The sequence below is a fragment of the Onychostruthus taczanowskii genome, unplaced genomic scaffold (assembly GCF_017590055.1).
Source record: "Onychostruthus taczanowskii isolate IOZ18803 unplaced genomic scaffold, ASM1759005v1 scaffold25, whole genome shotgun sequence".
Taxonomy (NCBI): Eukaryota; Metazoa; Chordata; class Aves; order Passeriformes; family Passeridae; genus Onychostruthus; species Onychostruthus taczanowskii.
Genome location: NW_024499796.1, coordinates 2,621,868 through 2,640,894, shown reverse-complemented (window position 1 = coordinate 2,640,894; position 19,027 = coordinate 2,621,868). Strand labels below are relative to the sequence as shown.

The following is a 19,027-nucleotide window of genomic DNA, read 5'->3' as shown; positions in this document are numbered from 1 at the left end:
AAAGGGGAGACAGGAGGCACCAAAGCAAGCAGGTTTGTTTGGCCTGGAAATCCCTTTATGGTGCAGAGAGGTCCTGAGGTCCTGCTTTGAACATCAAATGGTGACTGTCCCATGCATTTGACAGCTCAGTGATCACTCTTTGCCCTTTATTGTTACATACAGCCCAGTTTGGCAGGGAAAAAAGATGGGAGTAAAGCTCTCCCAGTGCTCCTCTCGTTTTTCTCCTCCCCAAAAAATCCATGCCTGGGAATGTTCTTTTTCTGTGTTCTTTTTCTTTCTTTTCCTGAGTACCCTCCTGGCAAGTACCAGGCTCCTCTCTGCCAGGCACACTTGTCTACACAGGAAAAAAGAAATTTCTCCTCCCTCTTTTGGGATCTTTAAGAGCAAATTCTCAGCTCAGCCTCAGCGCCAGGGGCAGAGCATCAGCCTGCTCCCAGCTCATCTCAAAAGGCTCCAGCTGCTCATCCTCTTCCAGCCAAAGATTTGCAGGGCACTGCTGCAAGAAGGCTGAGGCCAATAAAAGTTCTTACAAGCTGTTGTAACTCAGAGCTGGCTCCCCTGGAAATCCTTGGCAAATAAAATAAAAATAAACTCCTGGTGTTCCCCGGAGATATCTGTGTCCGTCTGCTGGCAAGGCTCATGCCTTGAATATATTTTCAGCTTTTTGTAGCACTCACAGTGAAGAAAAAATTAACTTTGACACTCGTGGTCAAAATATTAGTATTGGGTTTTTTAGTATTTTTCCATAGAATATGTAACTGGGACCTCAGAAGGAAAAAAAAAAAAAAAAAAGTAAAAAAATTCATTTGTCTACACAGCACTTCACAGAAATACAAGTTTTATTTGATGATAAATGGAGCCACACCTACTCTGAAATGAGATCTGGGCTCTGTAAAAGCAGAGAGCAGTCCTTGTCCCCAAGGTTTTACAGCCTAAATGAAAACAATCAGTGAGGAATTAAGGAAGGAAACAGAGTCAGTCACTTGTCTGAGGTCTGACAGGAGCGGTGTGGTTCTGCTGGGATGGGAGCACGTAGCCTTTGGTGCTTTACAAAGCTGTGCTGGGTGAGGAGCTGGGCAGGAGCCAGCCCTGAACCCCCTGCCCTGGGCTGAGCCCAGCGTGGGCAGCAGGGCAGGGGGATTGTGCCCCTGTGCCCTGGGCTCAGGTGAGACCCCACCTGCAGAGCTGCCCCAGCCCTGGCCCAGCACAGGGAGGAGCTGGAGCTGCTGGAGAGATCCAGAGGAGGCACCAGGGGATCAGAGGATGGAGCAGCTCTGCTGGGAGGGAAGGCTGGCACAGCTGGGATTGTTCACCTGGAGAGGAGAAGCTTTGGGGTGAGCTCAGTGTGGCCTTGCAGGGCCTGAAGGGTCCAACAGGAAAGATGGAGAGAGACTGTCCAAGGGCATGGAGTGCCAGGACAAGGGGGAATGGCTTCAAACTGACAGAGAATAGGTTTATTTGAGATACTGGGAGGAAATTCTTCCCTGTGAGCGTTCGGAGGCCCTGGCACAGGGTGCCCAGAGCAGCTGTGGCTGCTCCTGGATCCCTGGCAGTGCCCAAGACCAGGCTGGAGCAGCCTGGGACAGTGGAAGGTGTCCCTGCCCATGGCAGGGTGTGGAACTAGGGGACCTTTAAGATCCCTTCCAATCCAAACCATTCCAGGATTCTCTTATCTCCCTAAACCTCCTGCTTTTCACTATTTCTTGCTTACTCTTTCATACTTTCCCTGGTCTCTTCCCTCTCTGCTCTGCTGGCAAGGATCCTGTTCTTGCTGCTGGCAGCCTCAGCCTCGCTGACCAAACCACATGTTCTTCTCAGAGCATGACTTGGAGCTCTCCAGAACATCAAGAGCTGCTCTCAGCTATTGCAATAAGAAGATTTTTTTCTGTGTCATTGAAGTCAGAAGAGCTAGCTGAATTTTTGTCAAGGAAAGGGATGTTATAGACAGCCTGGGACATGAGAAAACAGTTTTATTTCTTTGATCTTATTTTTTAAAAGCCCAAATCTGAAAAGCTTTTCATGGGGAGGTGAGGGGAACCAAATCTCTCTCACTAAAAAATGTGTTGAAGTTTCCAGCCTGTTTCTCTACCCAGGGAAAAAGGAGAAGTTGCTGCACATCACTGTGTGTGCACATACACCTCAAAGAAAGTTTCTGTTTTAATGAGAACTTTCCTGGGGACAAAAAAAATCCAACCTCAACAGTCTGGGCAAGTCTAAATGGCAACATCTGCATGCCAAGCACTTCCTAAATGAGAGGATTTCCCTGGGGAGGGTAGGCTGCTGCAGAGTGGCAGGGAGCAAGGAAGGAATGTCCTGGGATACAGGAACCCCTTCCAGTTGGACATCAGCTGCCAGCAGAGCGTGTTCCTCCCAGCTGTGCTGCTGATCAGTGATGCTGTTGAGTCAGGGAGGGAAAGAAAGACTCCATCTTTAGGTGGATCTGAAGGTAAAACAGAATAATTCTTTATTAGCAAGAAGTTGTGAGTTTTACAGTCTCACTCGCTAAGCTGGGACCTGATTGTCTCCAAGTAGAAACATCTCACATTATTAATTATTATGATTAGCACACTGTGGAGAACCATAACTATAAACAATGGTTACAGAAAGAGAAATAATAATTGTTTTAATTCTTTTCTTCTCAAATTCCCAGGCCCAGCCTGAGAAAAAATATCTCTGTTCTTTCTTCAACTGAACTAAGAATATCCACAGATCAGCTCCAGAGGATGCCCACAAGCTGCAGCCCCTCTCTGTCAGGGATAGCAGCTGTCAGCCAAGTAACACTGACATCATTTTTGCCCCAAGTACAGTAAAATCACACTTGTTTTCTTGGTTTATGATAAAGGCATCATGAAGTCAACCCAAGACATTTGTCCAAGGAGCAATAACAGACCCCTGTGACAGCACAACGTTTTGTTAAGATTTTTAATTAAGATGATTTGGGAGAAGATGAGCCCCAGAGCAGACAAACATCCGATTTCGGGCCTAAGCCCCGATGGTTTGGTGCAAAAGGTGCACATTGAGCAACGGGAAGCCTCTTGTGAATTCTGCTAAAATGTGGGGATGAAGCAACACTTCAGAGAAGCAGACCCTTCTTTGGGGTCACTCGCTTCCTGTCTTCTCACCTTCCCCAAAAGCCTCTTCCCTTTTTTCTGGGAAAGAAGAAACTGCCGGGCTGCGCTCGCCTCTGCCTCTCGCTCTGCCCCTGCTTCTCACTTTCACTCCCATCGGTTTCACCTTCCCTTTGCCAGGCGGAAAATCTTGCGGAGCTCCAGCCCAGCAGCACCAGCAGCAGCAGGGCAGATCCTGGTTCCACCCACCGGGACTTTCCTGGCTTCCTCCAGCAGGGAGCGGGGGGAGAGGAGCGCTGGGAGGCAGGAGCGGCCGGGCAGCGCGGGGAGCGCGGCTCCTGCCGGGTTTCTACTGTAGGCGGTGCATTCCTCGGGAGGGAGGGAGGCACTGCGTGTGCGCCGGTGCCTTCCCACACTCGGCACAGCTCTTATTTAATGGGGGTCTCCATGCAGGGCAGGAGCCACAGGAGGTTTGGCGGTGCCCGGCTCCCTCGCAGGACGAGCCCGGCGCTGCTGCCATGGAGAGCGCGGTGGAGATGGGCGCGGAGGCTGCGGGCAGCGGGCACGGAGCCGGGATGCTGCTCCGCCAGGACCTGCGGAGGATCCGCTGCGCGCTGCTGCTCTGCCTGCTGGCCGTGCTGCTGCTGATGCTGCCCACCGCCTACCTGCTGCTCGGGAACCTGCGGGCCAACAGCTCCTGCGGCCAGGTAAGGAGCGGCGCACCTGAGTGCCGCCCGCGCCTCCCCACGGAGCCGCCGTGGAGCGCTTTCCGTGCTCTCCGTGAGCTTCTCGTGTTCCCGGGCACGTGTGAGACTCGCCGGTGCATTCCTTCTTCCTCACCTCGAGGATAAGTCTGGGTATTGCGCGTTCTTTTTTAACTAACGGTTCCTTACTTTCGCTGAGGTCACAAGGAGAGTAGATGGCTTTGAAACTTTCATTGCTGTGCTTCAGGGAATGCTTTAAAAAAAAAAAATCACTGATTTCTGCCAGATTTTTGACACTATGGCTCATTTTCCTCCCCTTTTTTGGGTGAAATCTGCGGATTCCTCTTCCAGTGTCTAATTTCAGGAGTACATGACTTTAAAACTTTTATTGCTGTGCCGCAGGGAATGCTTAAAAAAATCAGTGATTTCTGCCAGATTTTTGACACTATGGTTCATTTTTCTCCTTTCTTTTGGGTGAAATCTGTGGCTTTTCCTCGCAGTATCTGATTTCAGGAGTACATTAAAACTTTTATTGTTATGCTGCACGGAGTGCTTAAAAAATCACTGATTGGTGGAAATCAGTGTCTCTGCACTAATTTCTGCCAGATTTTTGACACTATGGGTCATTTTCCTTCCTTCTGTTGGGTTAAATCTGCATCTTCCCCTCACAGTGTCTAATTTCAGGAGTACATGACTTTAAAACTTTTATTGCTGTGCTGCAGGGAATGCTTAAAAAAAATCACTACATGTTGTAAATCAGTGTCTCTGCACTGATTTCTGCCAGATTTTTGATGCTATGGCTCATTTTCGTCCCTTCTTTTGGGTGAAATCTGTTGCTTCCCCTCACCGTGTCTGGTATCAGGAGTAAGTTACTTTAAAACTTTTATTGCAGTGCCGCAGGGAATGCTTAAAAAAATCACTGATTTCTGCCAGATTTTTGATGCTATGGGTCATTTTCCTCCCTTCTTTTGGGTTAAATATGCAGCTTCCCCTTGCAGTGTCTGATTTCAGGAAGATCTGCTGATGTCAGTGGGCTGACAGCTACAGCTCTAGTGAATAATTAATTATTATTAATGCGAACTTCTGCAGAGATCTGATTTGAGACAGTTAAGGGAGTCTCACCCTAAACTCCGCATCCTGTTTTTAACTCCCCATTAAAACTTTCTCTCAGTCCAGGGCTCTTCTCAGCTCTTCTCCTATGCCAGACTTTGCTCCCAGCCATACAAATTCTGCTCTGCTGCTCCATCCCTCCTGCCAGTGCCAGTTCCCACGGGAGGCTGTGAGCTCAGCAGGAATGCCCCGTGCTGAACATCTAGTGAATTAAGCTTTGAATTTTAGCTTCAGGTCAGAAATTCCCCAGTTGATCAGCAGGGACCCAGACAGGGGGTTGGTTTTGAAGGCAGGTTTGTCACCTGGCTCGCGTTTAGCCCGGGGATGTTCGGGGAGGGGAGAGCCGCGGCCGCGCCTCCGCTGGCGGCTCCCGGGGCTGCGCTGGCCCCGCTGTGACCCCGAGGCTGCCCTGCCCGAGTGATGCCGAGCTCAGGGCGCAGCATCCTCCGTCTCACCTGGTTCTAACCCGGTGCAGCCCCTCTGGCTGTTAAATCTGGCAATTCCTTCAGTGTGTGAGCTGTGATGCTGCCCTGACCTTGTCACTGCGCTCGGTTCCAGCTGTAGAAACCCAGGCTGCCCTAGCTGCAGGTGCCAGAGCACAGCTTTCTTCAGTGGCTGGGCATGATCTGAGAGGATTTGGGGGCCTTCAGTTCTGAAAATGTGGAATTACAGCAGAGCAGAGGAGGAGCTGAAAAGCTGGGTGCTGAATGTGGAGGAGCTTGAAAAGCTGGGTGCTACTCGAGGTTGGGGTGGTAAAATTCACAAGGTGCTTTGGCACCTCTGCTGCTGCTCTGGGTTTGTTTGTGTCCCACGAGAGCAGAACAGTCCAGTCTTGAAACAATCTTGGAGCAGAAGAATGATCAAATGTTAACTTGTTTAATCAATCCAAAGCATTCCTGGACCCCATTGGCAGGGTTAGCAAAGTTTTTTTTATGAGTGGGTTTGGTTTCTTAAGAGGAAAAGCACAACATAAGTGGTTGGAATTGCAATGCTGGTGTGCATTCCCATGCACCTGCTCCCAATTAGCAACACGTAATGTTTCCGCAGTGATGTTACGAGGTGATCAGAGGAGTTACAACCTCTACGAGTCCCAGGGAGGAAGAAGAAAGTCATCAGGGCTGGCAGGGTGCCTGGGGTGCTGTGGGAGGAGCTGCACCTCAGCTGGGCCCTGCCTGATTTTCATTCATTCTGCTGCTTTCTGTGCTCACCATTCCCTCTGCTGCTCTATGTGCTCATTATTCACCCTCATTAGTCACTCTGCTGCTCGCTGTGCTCATCGGTGTGGTCCAGCAGGACAGCACAGAGGGGTGGATGTCTCTGCCTGTGTGGCTGCCTCCGAATGCCCCAAGGAGCCACATCCCCCAGGAGCCTGCAGGTTCAGAGAGGTTCAGTCCCTGGGAATATTTCTAGGCATAAAAGCTCTCAGAAAAATGTCTTTTTGTATTTCTTTCTTCATTCAAAGTTTGCTGAGTGGCTCCGTCCTCATGTGCCCCACTGACAGCTCGGATCAGGACTTTTGGGACCGGCCATGTGTGGCAGAGCTCTCTGGGGCACTGGTTTAGGGATGAGTGGGCAGCCCCAAGCTTGCCCCAGATGAGTATTGGCCTCCTGACCCTTGCAGCCCTGGGAGGAGCCCTCTGGTTGCTCCACAGAGCTCTGCCCACACACAATTGTCACCTTCGAGTGCTCTGGGGACAATCCTGGTAGGAGGGAGGGACTCAGCAGGTGAGGAGCAGATGGAGTAAATTCCTGAGTCCTTCCTGGAGCAAGGAGTAGAAGGGAAGCCCGGGAAGGTTTGTGCAACAGGGGAGTGCCCCTGGGCACGCTGCCCGCAGGGCGAGGCGCGTTGGTCATCCCTGCCTCGCCTGGGTGCACGTGGTGTCACCTGTGCCTCTGGAGGGATGCAAACTCATCTCTTTCACTGGAAATGTCCCTTTCAGGAAAAAGCAGGGCAAGTTATGTCATTACAGCAACATGTGTGGGCTACCAGTGTTCTCTGTGTGTCATGGTACGATGCATCTCGGATGAATAGTTCCAGTCTGGTGATGGTTTTCCTTGGATGGTTTTCCTTCCAGGCTCCCTCCATGCTCCTTTGGGAAAGAGAAACCACTTTCTTTTGTGCTTCAGTCCAGAGGGAGGAGAGGAAAAAGAGTTTTTCAAACCAGAACATGTGGCTTGTGTTACTAGCAGGAAATCTATATTAAGGCCACAGTGGTGGTGCCCTGCTAGAGGAAGGGCAATCCTTCCTCAAAGGGAAACCACATTTCAGGCTGAGTTCCCAAAACTATCAATGGAATGGCACAGGAGAGCAGCTCTGGCTGCCTCAGCATCCCACTCAGCAGAGCATCAAGTCCCGTGGCCTGGAGAAGTTGGTATTTGGGTTTATTTTTCTTGGCATCCTTGGCACGTCAGGGCCCCAAGCAGCATAAATAGGGATTCCAAACCCTGTGCCAAGGGTTGGACATGCAGCTGTGTGCCAGGTCTGTGCCATGTCAGCTGGCAGTGGAGAAGGGACCTGCTGCAGAGCAGGAGGAACTGGAAAATCCCAGAGGCTCCACCTGGATCCTGCTGGAAAGCTGGCAAGAAACCCCAGGAGAGATCTGCCCTCATGGCCTGCCCACAAAGGAAGGAGAACCTCAAAAGGCTTCCTGATCTTTGGGGAAGGAGAAATGCTTGGGGAGGAGCAGCAAGCACACCTGGATAGGCCCAGGTGTTGGGTTTCCCCTTCCAAAGCCAGCACCAGTTAAATCCCTGCCTGGCTATCGCTGCTGGATGCAGATGTTCCTTGTGGCCATGTGCCTTGGGTACAGCCTTCCACTGGGCAGCAAAATGTTCTGATTGAAGGCAGTTTTTATTGGCACAGACCAGTTCCTGCCAAAAATTCACAGTCCAGGCCATGCAAAAATTAGAAAAAACTGGGTTTATGTACTTCACATCACCTTCACATCACAGAGACCCTCCCTGTGAAACAGGGCTGGAGATGGAGTGGATGGAGGAGCTGGGGGTATTAATTCTGCTCATCAGCCCCTCTGCCTGCAGAGCCAGCTCTCTTGCCATGCCATTGGATATCAGCCCTTCTTTCTGGGTTTAGCAATACCTGGATACAAATGCACTGGGGCTTTTTGGACATTTGTGGTACCAGAAGTGTTCTGCACCCAGCAATCCCCAGGGCCATTAGAGCTGCCTGTCCAAATATCTGTGAGTCAGCTCAAGGAGGGGTTTTCAACATCACTCAGTGCTTGGGCTCTCCACAGTAACCAAAGGGAAAATTGAAGCTGTGAACTTTTCAGAAGAACAGCTGAGCAAGAAAGGGGAAAGAGAGGAAAGCACTGATTGTGTGAATGTTCTCTCCATTGTCTCCTGCTGCTCAGCTCTCCCTCCCCATCAATGCACAACAGCTGTGCCTGTTCAGGACAAGTATTTCTGACACCTGGTCATTATGCAGCATTGTCTGCTGCTGAAACATCTCCTGTAGGAGATTTGTATTTATATTTACACCTTTATGAGATAGCACAATTAGGAAAAAACAGAACAGCCATACCTTTGCCAAGTAGCAGAATAATTTCACACCTTGCTCTATCCCCCTGCTCTATCTGCTCTGTCCCTCAATGCAGCTCCTGCACCTGGAGTCTCCAGCTGGATTTCTTAGGAAACGAGTTTAGGTTCAAACAAAACCTTTTTGTTATCTTTTATAAAGAAGCAGAATTCTTCTTGCTCTCCTTCCCATTTTCCTACCACCTCTGTTTGGATTGCAACATCCAAGTTTATACAAGGAACTTCAGCAGAAGTTAAGCTTCAAGTATGTAAACAATTCCACAGAAGTTACATTCTTAAATATAGGTTTGGGATTGATTTTTTTCCCCTGGCTGCAGAAATCCTTAGAGAGTGGGATCACTAATGAGAATTACTCACTTGGGCAATAGGTAGGAAATGCCACACAAGGAATGTGTAAATATACCCCCAGGTGAATACACCTGGCTCAAAGCCAGGGGAAAATGAGGGAAATCCTTAATTCTGACCTTGTGCTTCCCACCAGGGCAGGGACAAAGTCACAGCCTGTGACTGAGTCACATTAGCAGGGCTCTCGTGGTTAGTCACCACAGAGAGCAGGACTTTGAAACTCCTCACCCATAATGAAAGGCTCAGAAATCTCCTGGACAGAACAGCACCAATTTTCCCTCAGCCCCACACTGGAAGTTCACAGCAGTCTCTGCCAGGAGGCTGCTGGGGCTGGGCCACACATTTGTGTACAGGTGGGCAAGGGAATACAAAAAAAAAAAAAAAAAAAAAAAACAAAGGAGAATTTTCCCTACTGTTTCCTTCTCCATTTTTCCCACCATGCTGGAGCAGCTATTTTAGAAATGACTGTTTGCTGCAGGAGCACACGGATGTTTACTTCCAGTAAAACATTAAACTATCTTTGGCTTTCCTGGAGCAGCCAGCAGCCCCCAACCCCAGGCAGGCTGCTCTCCTTCCACAAACATTCCCCTTCCCCAGCCAATATAAATTCTCTATTTTCTCCTTCTCCTGCAGTGTTTGAAGCTGTGTGAGACACAGCCAGCAGGAGCCAGCTTCAGCATCTAGATATTAATATTGTTTCAGTTTTTATTGGGCAAAGTGCCTCAAATACTTTGCTATGAGCTGACCAGGGGTAGTTTATTTAGTTTATTCTGTGTATTTTTGGTGTCTGCCCATAAAACACACCATGCCAGCCCTGTGTGTTCCTGAAAGACATTCTGGGATGGGGGTTCCTGACAGCTCTGAGGGTGAATCCCGGGGGTCAGTCCCGAGGGTCAGTCCCGAGGGTCAGCCCTGAGGGTCAGCTGAGGGTAAATCCTGAGGGTCAGCCCTGAGCTCAGTCCTGTGGGTCAGTCCCAAGGGTCAGTCCTGTGGGTCAACCCTATGGGTCAATCCCGAGGGTCAGCACAACCCAGGCTGTTCCAAGGGCTGCTCCTCACAGCCCTGCGAGGCCAGATGTGAGGCAGCATCCCCAGCATTCCAAAGCATCCCGCAACATCCCCCACCATCCCACAGCATCCCCACCATCCCCATTATTCCCTTCCATCCCCTTGCATCCCCCTCCATCCCCACCATCCCCAGCATCCCCCAGCACTCCCAGCATCCAACCAGCACCCCCCAGCACTGCCCAGTATCCCCAATATCTCCACCATCCCACACCATCCCACAGCATCCCCACCATCCCCATTATTCCCTTCCATCCCCTTGCATCCCCCTCCATCCCCACCATCCCCAGCATCCCCCAGCACTCCCAGCATCCAACCAGCACCCCCCAGCACTGCCCAGTATCCCCAATATCTCCACCATCCCACAACATCCCCCAGCATCCCCCAGCCCCCCACAGCATCCTGCAGCACCCTACATCATCCCTCAGCATCCCCCAGCATTCCAGCATCCCCCAACATCCCCCAGCACCCCACACCATCCCCCAGGCGCTGGGCGCGCAGCCCCGGCCGTGCCGTGCCTGGGTGGCTCGGGGGGCACAGCAGGTGACTCAGGACACCGAGTGTGTGACAGGCACAGTCCCGAGGGACTGCTGAGCTCGGCGGCACAGGGCAGGGCCCAGGGACACGTCCTGCCGAGGGCAGTGGGGGTGTCCGGCTCCAGGAGGGAATTGCAGAGCAGAGGAAGGATGAGCTTTTCCCAGTGCGGGCTCCCAGCAGCTGCTAGGACCCTGCAGCTGCTCCCTCGGGTCTGCTCAGCTCCTGCCTCCCAGGAGGTCACCCAAAATTCCAGACAGACCTAAGGAGCAGGCTTAGTCAGGGTGCAGGACAAAAGGCAGGTGGAGCTGATCCATCTTGGTCTCTGCTGGTGTTGTGGGGAACCTTTTCTCCTGTGGAGGCTCAGACCTGGCTGCCTTGAGGAGAATCTCTCACTTTGCTCTGCTTGCTGTGCCTGGGTTGAGGGCAGGAGAGGGTGCAAGCAGCAGAGGGGCTCCAGCAGGGCTGGGCACTCACCATCCATGGCTGGGTCACACTGGCCACTCTGCTGCTGCTCTCCCAGCTATGCCAAGGCTTGGGCAGCTCAGGATCCAACAAACCTCCCCCAGGTCCTGGAACCCTGTCAGAGATGAAGGCTGTTTTAAACCAACAGCAGAAATGTCCTGCAGTGAACAAAGACTTGTCAGGGCTCACCTTTTAGCCAAAATGCTCCATCTGAATTCACTGATGTTACTGCAGCTATTCCATGTCTGGGATAATTCACACAAAACCCTCGGAGCTGACTGCTGTCACTGTCCCCTGCAGGTCACAGAGGAGAGGGGCTCTCACTTTCTGAAGCAACGAGCAGTGGCTGCTGGTGAGTTTGCCTCCCTTTCCCCTCCGGTGTTGCGGTCCCAGCACACCTCTGCCCTCAGCACCCCAATCCCTGCCCAGACAAGCCAGCCAGGGCACACTGGGGGAGAGGATGCAGGGAGATAAAGTGGGCAGAGTGAAATGAGAGCATTTCTAACCCTGGGCTGTCAAAGCTGGGCAGGCACAGGCTTCCCTACAGCTCTGCAGGGTCAGTGGGACTCCCTGAACAAGCACCAGCAGGGATTTAGGAGCCTGTGCTCCTCACCCTTCCCCTCTGTTTGCCTCCAGCAGTTCAGGACACAGCCACAATGTGCCCTGCTGGTGCTGCAGCAGCTCTGACAAACTCCCCTGTTTGCATTTATCACCTCAGGGCTGTCAGATCACAGCAAATCAGCCCGACTCAGACCTCTGCAGAAAGAGCCTGCAGATTTCCTCATGGGCATCAGTCACTACTCATATTTTGCTGGCACTGCCCAGGCTCCCCAGGGAATGGGCACAGCCCGAGGCTGCCAGAGCTCCAGGAGCCTTTGGACAGCGCTGCCAGGGATGCCCAGGGTGGGCTTGGTGGGGGGTCTGGGCAGGGACAGGGGCTGGGCTGGGTGATCCTGGTGGGTCCCTCCCAGCTCAGCATATTCTGTGATTTTATTATTGAACAGCAGCAAACATCCTCACACGTTGTTTTTTCCCTTTTCCCTCAGTTACAGACACACTTTCCAGTGCAGAGAAACCACGAGCTCACCTGACAGGTAATTCTTGTTCACAACTAAAGCCTTTTTACAGCCAATGTTGTGGTTCAGTAACCTTGGTCTGTGTGGATCTGATAGGAGCAGATGTTGCAGGAAACATGGGGAGCAGAATAATCAGCTTTTCCTTGTTGAGCAGGCCAGGCTGAGTGAAGTGCAGGAAAGGAGAGACAGCTGACAGAAATGTCACTTTTCTGAGCTGTTTCTTTCATTGAGTGACCAGCTTTTGTAACTGAACTGAAACAGGCACCTAATGTCTCAGTGATCTGCTGAATCCTCCAGAAAAGGCAGGGAAGGAGCTCACGTGAGCTCTTGTGGAGCAGTGAATTGGCAAGAATTAACAAGTTTTGGAGCAAAATCAGGTCAAATCAGGCTAGTTTTATTTATTCCCATAAATCCTCCTCCCTGTTTTCAGTGAGATAATCTCTGACACATTTCAGAGCAAGCAGGGAAAGGGTAATGCCAAGCTGAGCCCTCCAGGCTTTTATGTCGTGGTAGCAAGGTGCCATCACAAAGTCCTGTCACAGGGTGGGCTGCCAGGCCTTTCCAAAGAGTTATCATCCCTTTCCAAGAAGTTATCATGCCTTTCCAAAGGGTTATCATGCATTTCCAAGAAGTTTCCAGGCCTTTCCAAGAGGTTTCCATGCCTTTCCAAAGAGCTTCCAGGCCTTTCCAAAGACTTATCATGCCTTTCCAAAGGGTTATCATGCCTTTCCAAAGAGTTATCATCCCTTTCCAAGAGGTTTTTTCCATGCCATTCCAGAGTTACCATGCCTTTCCAAGAGGTTTCCATGCCTTTCCAAGGGGCTGCCAGCATCTCCAAGGTCCCCATGTCACCACCTCAGCCTTGAAGCTGTCTCCACACCAAGGACCTTGCCCTGAGACATCCCCCACCCTCACCAGCTCCACCTATGTGGAAAATTTAGGTATTCCCAGAGAAAAGTTCCTGCCTGGCTCCAGTGTGGATGGAGTGAGTGCCAGAGGGTTTTCCAGCTGGCCTGAGGCCATTTATCCCTCCCCAAAGTACAGCTCACTGCAGAGGCTTCCCCAGCAGCCCAGTGCTGCCCCGGGGTGCACTTTGTAACCTGAGAAATGCAGGAAGTGCTGGGATGCTCCTGCAGAGATCCAAATCCACCCCCAGGGCTCAGTCACTCTGCAGCTCAGGGCTGATGCGTTTCCCAGCAGAGTTTCCTTTCCTTCAGCCACCAGCTCCTTCCTGATGCCCACTCTTTGTGCCTTTCCCTCTGGCACGGGGGTTTCTGGAGCTTCCAGCCTGGCCTGGCCTTGGTCACAGCTTTGCTCAGGTGCCAGTTTTAAGGAGCAAGAGGACCATGTCTGCTACTGTCAGGGTTTGGTTTTTTAAATCCCCCGTGGCAGAGAGGCTCCAGTGACTCAGAGGAGCAGCCAAAGCTCTGCTCTGCTGCTGGGAACTTCCCTGGGTTGCACAAAAGCCCAGCTGCCACAGGGAAACACCCAGCAGTTTTCTCCAAATCTCTTCAGCCCCCATATTTACAGAAATTCCTTTGCCATCATTCCCAGGCAGCCTCCCTGGGACTGTGCCTATCCTCTCTGGCATTCCACTGAGGGCCAGTCACTGCTGGCCATAGAGAGGAGCAAGAAAAGGGGAAACTTAAGGGAATTTTCTCTCTCCTTTCTGTGCTGTGCTATGTAGTCATCAAGGAATCCAATATCTATGGATTATCTCTGACCTTTATTTAGCCTGAACGCATTCCTGGTGCTTCTCCCTGTGGCAAAGACTTCCCCAGCTTAACAGCACTTTGCAGGCAGAAAATATTTCCTGTTATTTTCAACTCGGTGCATAATAATTTCTTGGGCTCCACCCTGGTTTTCTCTTCTCAGAAACCATGACCTGTGCATAGAAAGTGTAAAAGGAATAATTCTTCCCCTGATCTTTGTTACATTCCCCCACCTCAGGTGCCTTATTCAATGTGAAGGTGGCAGACTACAAATCCTAAATTGCAGGAAATCTCTTCCACACCTTTATTCTGTCTTTTTCTAGTTTTAGACCCATCTATTGTGAAGGTGAGAACAGAGGAGTGAGAGGAATGAGAATTAGATGGAGTTCTTTGGGAATGGACTGATTAATTGGCAGTAGCAGAACAGCTCCATGTTTTGGTGTCTGTTCCTTTATGATAAATCTTCCAGCTGCTCTTGGCCTTTTTAACTCACACTGAGAATTTTTCTTCATCCAGGCTGGAATCGAGATCTCCCCTCCCTGATGACTTTACCTACTGAGATGTGCCAAAACCCAGCTCAGAGCTCCCTCCAAACCCATTTCCCCCTGTGCATTAATGTTTATTTGGGGCTTCTCCTTGCCTTGCCATCATCCTCTCCCCTCTTATTTGGTTGGATTTGGGGTCAGGATTCAGGGCGGTGCCTGTTCCTTCTTGTCACCAGCGTGTGCCACAGGGTATGACCAAAGCTGCAGGACCTGGCTCGTGCTCCTTGTGCTGCAGTGGTCCCAAAGCCACCTCTAAATGTGGCCAGAGCCTCATTTATGCTTCCAAATTCCCTTTATTGAATGCTCAGGGCATGAACTGGAGCACCAGAGGACACAGAGGACACAGGACCCTGCACCACAAGGGCTTCACCACAAGTCTCTTGCTGAGACTCAGAGTTCAGGATTAGGCTCTCCCATTGGTGCTGAGAACTGCAGAAACCCCACAAATTCAGCACAAAAGAGATCCCTAATCTGACAGGCAACAGGGATTCTCCAGCAAGGGACGGAACCAAAAGGAATTTGGGGACAGGAGAATTAAGGGATGCCAGAAGTTTATAGTGTGTGAGAAAACAGAAAGAACTGTGGCAATGATTCCCTTATTAAAAGCAGATTTTAATTCCTTTAAGAATGAGCATCATAGGTATATTTGCAGGAAGTAGAGCTCCAGAATTTAGGAAATAAATAAATAAATTACAATTACAAAGTACAGCTGCTGCTAGAAAAGGAGCTGTGCTGTATTAAAAAGCACTTGAACATTCATTTTATTCTCCTCTTCCTGAAAGCATGGGAAAAAGTAATTAACTTGAAAATAGAGAGCATCAATAGAGGGAGATTCATCTTAAAAGGAAGGTTAAAGCTGTGAAACCTGACTAATTCTAGAAGTTAGGAAGTCATGTAGTTCATTTGAGATCTTATAATATTCTATAACTAATAAAATCTATTTTATAACTAATATAAAAATTAATTGTGGAATTCAGTGTCATTTACATTTTAAATGCATCATTCTGCAAGAAAAGAATATTTCACAGGCAGCTTCTCTTAAAATCCCCCCAAAAATTCCAGAGATGGAATAGAGCCCAGGACATTTTCTGGAATTATTCATCTTTCCTCACCCTTCCCACCTCAAACAAGATTTCCTCTGCTTTCTGAGATGAATTGCTCTGAGATGAATTGCTGAAGCTTAGAGTGATCCAAAGCTAGCTGAGCTTTTCCCATCATTCAGACAGTCCCTGAACTGAGAGGTGGATGAAGGCAGACCAGGAGCACTTTCACTTGTTTTATTCCCCTCTCTGTGTCAAAGCTCCATTGTCTCTAACCTTTATAATATTTCTATAATTTAGCTTTCCTTGCTTCCACAATCCCTGTCTGTCTTCCCCTTCCCTGAAATACTTTCCCCATCCACTTTGCCTCCTGAGAAAAGATCAGAAGGATTTGATACTTCAGCAGGCCCAAAAAAAAAAAAAAAAAAAAAAAAAAAAAAGGCCATTATTTTGTTGTGCTACTCTGAGAATATAAAAGGAATTGCACTCCTAACAGCTTCCTGTCTCCTCATGGATTATTTATTGTTGGGAAAGAGGGAAATAGATGCCACTGGGACATGAGCACATTCCTTTTTCTGAGTCTCATTTCACCCAGGATGGACCTAATGGTTATTGCCAAGGGAATTCCAAAGCCCTCCCTCACCTGCATTCCATTTGCCACCATGCACACACACCCTTCCCCAAATACTGAATAAAAATCAACTTTAAACATGAACACAAGCTCATTAAAGAGGTCTCAGTTCCTGGAACTCTGTTCCCTCAATCTTTTCTAAGCATTCATCATTCATTTTCAGGTTCATTTTAATACCTGAGATAATCTTCATGGTTTTTATCCTTTTCTTCCCACTGCTGCTGCTTTAGCACAACAATTCTATGTGGCAGTCAGTAAAGAGCAGAGACAACTCTTGCTTCCCTGCAGAAAAACATGCAAGGGCTGAGGTTTATTGTCCTCTCTGCTGTGTGTGAGAAATCAAAGTGGTGAAGGCAAAAGGGCAGCAATTCCCTAATTTTCCCCCTGCAGGCTGGGAAGCATTCTCAGCTTGGATCAGGCTGGTGCTGGGGTCAGGACTGGAGCTCTGCTTGTAATCAGCTCACCACAGGATTGGGAAAAAAAGTCTGGAGGAATGTTGAGTCTGACTCCAAGTGTAGTATTTTGTTCCAGAAGAGCATTAAAGAAAGAAAAAAGGGGAAGAGAGGGATAAAAATTGTTTAAAATATATGGTGTTGCTTTGGAATTGAAGCTCTTGAAGCACAGTGGGGTCTTTGGGGTTTTTGCTAAAATCCAGTGACCTTGGTAAACCAACAGCAATTCTACAAAAGATGTCCTTGAGAGCACTCGGGAGGAGAAGGGCTGAGGAGCCCCAACCCCCTGAAGAAGAGGCAGAAAGAGAAGTCCAGGTGTCTCAGTGCTTGCTGACACATCCTGGTGACCAGTGTGGACATTCTGCAAGCTCAGCAGTGTCTTTCTAAGAAACAGAATTGCAATCCGCCCCTTCTGAAGGAAAAAGTGGTTTAGAATTTTCCTCTTCCTGTCCCCAGCCCTTAGGTACAAGCATGGTACAACTGTCCCAGTGCTGGTGTCACCTGAGGACAAGGTTTTCACTCTGGAAATGGGTGAGATGGGAAGGTAAAGCCATCTCCATTGCTTCCAGTGCCAGGAGACTCAGCCTTGAGGATGGACAGCTCATCCTTTGGGGTCTGACCCACCAAGCACAGCTTACACTGTCAGGATCTTCCTAGAGCACCCTTGGCTTTCAGCCCTGGCAGCTCAGACCTGCACACCCTGTGGGCACCCTGAAGAATACCACTGGACAGCTATCCTGTGTGGGAAATGGACTCATAGAGAGTTTTTAGGGTTTCTTTCTATCAAACCCTAAGAACTCTTTACAAATCCGTTTCCCACAGTCCTGCAGCCCATTCAGCTCAGTTATCAAGCCATGAAATAAGAACATTTCTGCCCCAGCTTTTTGCTCAAACTGTTTAAATCCTTCCCCGCCCAGAGCAGAGATTCCTTGCTCCATCCACACCATGGCAACCTCACCCACGCCCCTGTCCCTCTCTCTCCCTGCTGCAGTGAAGAAGCAGGACCTGGCCAGCGCCGCGGGGAGCCACCTGCCCATCCTGCAGTGGGAAGACAAGCGAGGCCTGGCCTTCACCAAGAACAACCTGAGCTACTCCAGCAACGCCCTGGTGATTCCTGTGTCCGGGGACTACTACGTGTACGCTCAGGTCACCTTCCGAGGGCCCGTGGAGAGCAGCCACAAGGCCAGCTCTGTCACTGAGGTCATCACCAAGGTCACTGACAGCTACCCCGAGCCCACCCAGCTGCTGACGGGCACCAAGACCCTCAGTGAGAACGGCAATGGTTGGTTCCAGCCCATCTACCTGGGCGCTGTTGTCTCCTTGGAGGTGGGAGACAAGCTGATGGTCAACGTGAGTGACATCAAGCTGGTGGATTACACCAAGGAGCACAAAACTTTCTTTGGGGCCTTTCTGCTGTAGGGCTCTGGCCTGCGGCAGCTGGTGGGGGATCCCTCCAGGGTCGTCGGGGGGATCTTGTTGGATTTTGGCTTTGTGGGCGCGTGTTGGGGTGAGATGTCTGATGTTTGCCTCCTCCTCCTCCTTCCTCTTCTTTCTCTGTGCCATCACTCCCCTGCAGCTCGCTAGAGCCTTAATTTAATGGGTAGGGAAAGGTGAAGCTGCAGGCTGGAATGAAATAACCCCCCCCCAAAAAAAAAACACAAGAAAAACCAACCAAAAACTAACAAAAAAAAAAAAAACAAAACAAAAAAACCCCACCCAAACCCCAAAACAAAACCATCAAAACAACAAAACAAAAAAAAAAAAAAAAAAAAACCTCAAAAAAACCCCAAAACAAAAAACAAACCAAAAATAAAAACCAACAAAAAAACCCAAAACAACATTCAAAAAAACCCCAAAACAAACAAAGAAAAGCCAAACCAGAAAAATGAAAGTCATATTGGAGGGGGGGAAAATGTATTTTTGAAAGCAAAAGTTGAAAATTCTTCAAAACTTTGTAAGCTAAGGAGGAACATTTGATATCTGTGGGTAGGAAGCTTTCTCTTGAATATTGAGCTAGGTTATGTCCCTAATTCCACCTTCAATGTACAATTTCCTCAACTCCAAAACAAAAAAAAGGGTTTTTGAGCTTTCTCCAGCACTTCCAGTATAGTTTTGCATGACCCTTCTTCAGATTCTCCTTTCTAAAAGGTAGTTACTTCTCATAATTTCCTTATGAATACATTTACTCAGTACTTTGCACTAACATAAAGCTCAGGTTAATTATTAACTGTTTAATTAATCCCTTCCAACTTCCCTGTAAAGTAGATTAAAATTATATCTTGTGCTTTGCAGCAGCTACTTGAGATTTTTGGTTTTTCCAAAAAAATGTTTACAGTTCTCTAAGTCCATATACAGCCTCAAAATATTCTGGAAAAGATCTAGGGAACACAAAAAACGCTTTCTGTTTCATCATGAAAGTGGAATGTCCCCTCCAGGTCCTAACTTTAGGATAACAGGAAAAAAAACCCAAAAACAAAAACAAAAACAAAACAAAACAAAACAAAACAAAAAAAAAAAAAAAAAACCCCAAGGTAGAGAGAGACACAGAGCAAAATTTTGCACACTTTTAAATCAGCCACCGAAATTTTGGGAGAAAACCTCTGCAATGTTTTGCTTTCCATTATATTTAATGCAAGGCAAATGCAACTGATGAAATCACTGTTTGGAATCCAACCACAGCTGATGGTGGGCCCTGGCCCCACGGGACTCCCAACCTTGCCCTAGGT

The 19,027-nt window shown here is 49.2% G+C and overlaps 1 protein-coding gene across 1 annotated transcript; it reads left to right on the top strand.

The window, feature by feature from the left end:
- Window positions 1-3,373: 3,373 nt before the first annotated feature.
- On the top strand, window positions 3,374-17,984 carry TNFSF15 (TNF superfamily member 15). Its single transcript, XM_041406806.1, has 5 exons — window positions 3,374-3,422; window positions 3,522-3,775; window positions 11,146-11,197; window positions 11,892-11,939; window positions 17,293-17,984. The coding sequence occupies exons 2-5, from the start codon at window positions 3,587-3,589 to the stop codon at window positions 17,718-17,720; spliced, it is 717 nt and encodes a 238-aa protein (XP_041262740.1). The 5' UTR covers window positions 3,374-3,422; window positions 3,522-3,586; the 3' UTR covers window positions 17,721-17,984.
- Window positions 17,985-19,027: the final 1,043 nt, after the last annotated feature.

Excerpts from the sequence above, each read along its gene's own strand:
- TNFSF15 (XM_041406806.1), top strand. The coding sequence starts at position 3,587 with ATGGAGAGCGCGGTGGAGATGGGCGCGGAGGCTGCGGGCAGCGGGCAC. Across the intron at positions 3,776-11,145 it reads CCAACAGCTCCTGCGGCCAG|GTCACAGAGGAGAGGGGCTC; the intron begins GTAAGGAGCGGC and ends TGTCCCCTGCAG. Across the intron at positions 11,198-11,891 it reads GCAACGAGCAGTGGCTGCTG|TTACAGACACACTTTCCAGT; the intron begins GTGAGTTTGCCT and ends CTTTTCCCTCAG.